This window comes from Cajanus cajan, chromosome 3, assembly GCF_000230855.2.
Source record: "Cajanus cajan strain Asha chromosome 3, NIPB_CcT2T_4, whole genome shotgun sequence".
NCBI classification, from domain to species: Eukaryota; Viridiplantae; Streptophyta; class Magnoliopsida; order Fabales; family Fabaceae; genus Cajanus; species Cajanus cajan.
Window position 1 is genome coordinate 61,487,496 of NC_138519.1, and position 3,252 is coordinate 61,490,747.

The 3,252-nt window shown below is 30.9% G+C and overlaps 1 protein-coding gene and 1 pseudogene across 1 annotated transcript; both read left to right on the forward strand.

Moving 5' to 3' along the window:
• The first annotated feature begins 783 nt into the window (after nucleotides 1-783).
• On the forward strand, nucleotides 784-2,613 carry LOC145956580 (GDSL esterase/lipase At5g45910-like). Its single transcript, XM_083072141.1, has 2 exons — nucleotides 784-1,666; nucleotides 1,781-2,613. The coding sequence occupies exons 1-2, from the start codon at nucleotides 1,393-1,395 to the stop codon at nucleotides 2,041-2,043; spliced, it is 537 nt and encodes a 178-aa protein (XP_082928267.1). The 5' UTR covers nucleotides 784-1,392; the 3' UTR covers nucleotides 2,044-2,613.
• On the forward strand, nucleotides 2,083-2,961 carry LOC145956370 (GDSL esterase/lipase At5g45910 pseudogene; annotated as a pseudogene).
• The last annotated feature ends 291 nt before the right edge of the window (nucleotides 2,962-3,252 follow it).

Sequence of the window (3,252 nt, forward strand, 5' to 3'; positions counted from 1 at the left end):
AATTTGATGAGGCCATTTCAATTCTTGAAGCTTTTAAGCCTTCTACAAGAAACCTGCTCTTGATACCACTTTTTAGATCGAGCGCTTACCACTAGGCCAAAAGCTATAGCTGATAGTCAGGGCGCAACTTTTTTTACTTAAGAGCGCAGCAGCCCAAGCGCCATGATTCGATAGTGACTTGACCCACCTAACCTCCGCCACGGGACAATTGATGCAACCCGCAACAATGTCTTTGATGTATCACTTCCGACAAATATTTTAATATAACCGTTTCAACTACTCAAATAAAGATATACTTAAACATACTTATGGTAACTTTAATATTATTATTTTTCTATATTTGCGTCCTTCTTGTTTGGTTTTAGTTGTAATAATATTCTCAGTTCTTTCCTCGTTATCCTTTAAATATATAATCAATTTGCTTAGTCACTATCAACTCTTTTTTCAAAGGGACTAATTCTAAATGAACAAAATATAAAAAGGTGTTAAATGAAAAATAATAGATATATCATAAATAGTAAAATAAAATAAGAGTCATCAAAAGAAAAAGAAAAATTTACAATACCAAAATTAAATTAAATAATAGTATGATATAGGGACAACAAACATATTTAAACCATAATAATAGTTTATATGAGTTTTACGTTGAGATATGCATTTCATTCCCTACTCAATAATTCTGGAGGGAAAAAGTTAATCAACTTTATGATCTTTGTTGATAGAAATAGTTAAAGGTTTGGATTAAAAAAATAATATAAAATATTTAAGTTTGACATTAATTAAATGTCAAATAGAAGACTATTTTGGCATGCTTAATATAACTTTGTAAAGTTTCTAAATGAAGCATTCATTTTACAAATAAAAATATAATTATTTTCCAACTTATCTATATCCATTCAATTGTTAAATATTTGTATCCTACTTCTTCCAGATGTTATTTTTTTAAAAAAGAAAATTATGTTGAAACAATTTAAGTTGAGCAATTTATGTAATAATTTTTTTATCCACAATAGACTTATAACGATGAGGAAAATAATTTGTTGAGAAATAAAGACAGTTTGGTTCAAGCATATAAGAAAATCGTTATAGCCTTTAATCGTTGTTGATGAATCTTGTTAAGAGAAGTCAAAGGAAAGAACCATATTATCATAGAATGACTAAAATAACAACACAACAAGTAATGTTAAGGAGTAACAAACCTATATTCAAGGAAGTATATGTATTAGTTAAATGTATGAGAATACAGCTTGCAACTCTCTTTTTTAAGAAACAAAATAGTTAAGCGATGTCAAATTAAAATGACAGTAACATTGCGAGACAAAATGGTGGTTTATGTGACAATATATAATGCTTAATTCTAATTGATATTCTTGTACCCATCATCACACACAAATGTCGTTTAAACCTTTCTTGGGTTATAGTAACATCATGAAGATAGTCATTATCTTTTACATCACCTTTACACGTGGTTTTCTTGGAAATGTTATTTCAAATGCCAATCCTCTCCTGTATGAAGCTATATTCAATTTTGGTGATTCTATAAGTGACACCGGAAATGCTGCTGCTTGCTACCCATCTATGGATGACAACAGTCCTTACGGCTCAACATATTTCAAACATCCGTCCGGACGTGTGTCAAATGGACGATTGATCATAGACTTTATAGGTACATGCCATTAGTTGCTTACATAGCTTAATCGAATTTCCTTGATAGGAAGGGAACATGAATAATGTACTGGTGGTTGAAAAAAATACTAACCTATGGTTGTTTCAATTGCAGCTGAGGCATATGGCTTGCCAATGTTGCCAGCATATCTCAATCTCAGCAAAGGCCAAGACATTCGGCAAGGAGTAAATTTTGCATTTGCTGGTGCAACTGCACTTGATATGGACTATTTCATACAACAAAGACTCATTCCACCATCGACGAATATCTCGTTGAGTGTTCAACTTGATTGGTTTAAGAAGCTAAAACCTTCCCTTTGCAAAAATAAACAAGGTTTTACCAAAATTCCTTTAGTAATGTTTTTTCTATATACATGATTGTTTTCCAAATATGGCTTACAAATGTTATTCCGTTTTATGACAGAGTGTGATAACTACTTCAAAAATTCATTGTTTCTCGTGGGAGAAATAGGTGGAAATGATATCAATGCACTTATCTCATCAAACAAAAATATTACAGAACTTCGTGAAATAGTTCCACTAATTGTTGAAGCAATAATCAATGTCACCACTGTATGTCATATCAAATTTAAGCATTGAAATATGGAATTTATATTTTGATCAGAAATATGATTTGGTAGCTCTAGATCGGTTATAAATTCAATTTTGTTTTTATTTATTTATCAGGAATTAATAAAAGAAGGAGCAGTGGAGATAGTGGTGCCAGGGAACTTCCCAATTGGGTGTAATACTGCTGTCTTAACAGTAGTGAATAGTGGTAACAAAGATGACTATGATCAATTTGGGTGCTTAGCGGCTTATAATGTTTTCATTAAATACTATAATTGGAGACTCAATCAAGCACTAGACACACTAAGACAAAACAACAACCATGTTAACATAATATATTTTGATTATTATGGTGATGCCAAACATTTATTTGAAGCACCACAACAATATGGTACCTTGTGTTTTTAATTTCTTATATTGGATAAGCAATTTTATTATGACTTGTTTTTTTCTTATGCTTTACTTATGTACATTAATGATGCAGGGTTTTCTTTTGGTAAGATTGACACTTTTAAAGCATGTTGTGGTAAAGGTGAACCATACAATGTTGATGTACATATATTTTGCGGAAGCCTTGCTTCAACGGTTTGCTCTGACCCTTCAAAACATATAAATTGGGATGGAGCACACTTAACTGGAGCAGCTTATAGGCTAATAGCAAAGGGAATAGTTGAAGGTCCTTTTGCATCTCCTTCTCTTAAATCTCCTGCTTTCAAGATAGCTTAAACCATATAACTTGAATGGGGATCTTGTGTTGTCCTTGCTATACTAGTTGTACTCCTAATTCTTTATGGAAAGGTTGTTCCTAATTAATATTTTTTTCTTAACTTTCATCTCCCTCCATGAAATCAATTCTATTTTTATAAAAAGTATAAAAATTTGAACCATGATACTATATATTATTATCTTTAACCATGGTGATTAATGTTAATTTTTTAAATATTTTTAATTACAAATTAACCAATCCATCAAGTTTCAAGAATATGCAAAAAAAAATGTTGCCGATCTCAACTAATT

Bases quoted from the DNA above. Each gene is read 5' to 3' on its own strand.
- LOC145956580 (XM_083072141.1), top strand. From the start codon at position 1,393: ATGTCGTTTAAACCTTTCTTGGGTTATAGTAACATCATGAAGATAGTC. The intron at 1,667-1,780 runs GTACATGCCATT...TTTCAATTGCAG, and splicing joins ATTGATCATAGACTTTATAG to CTGAGGCATATGGCTTGCCA.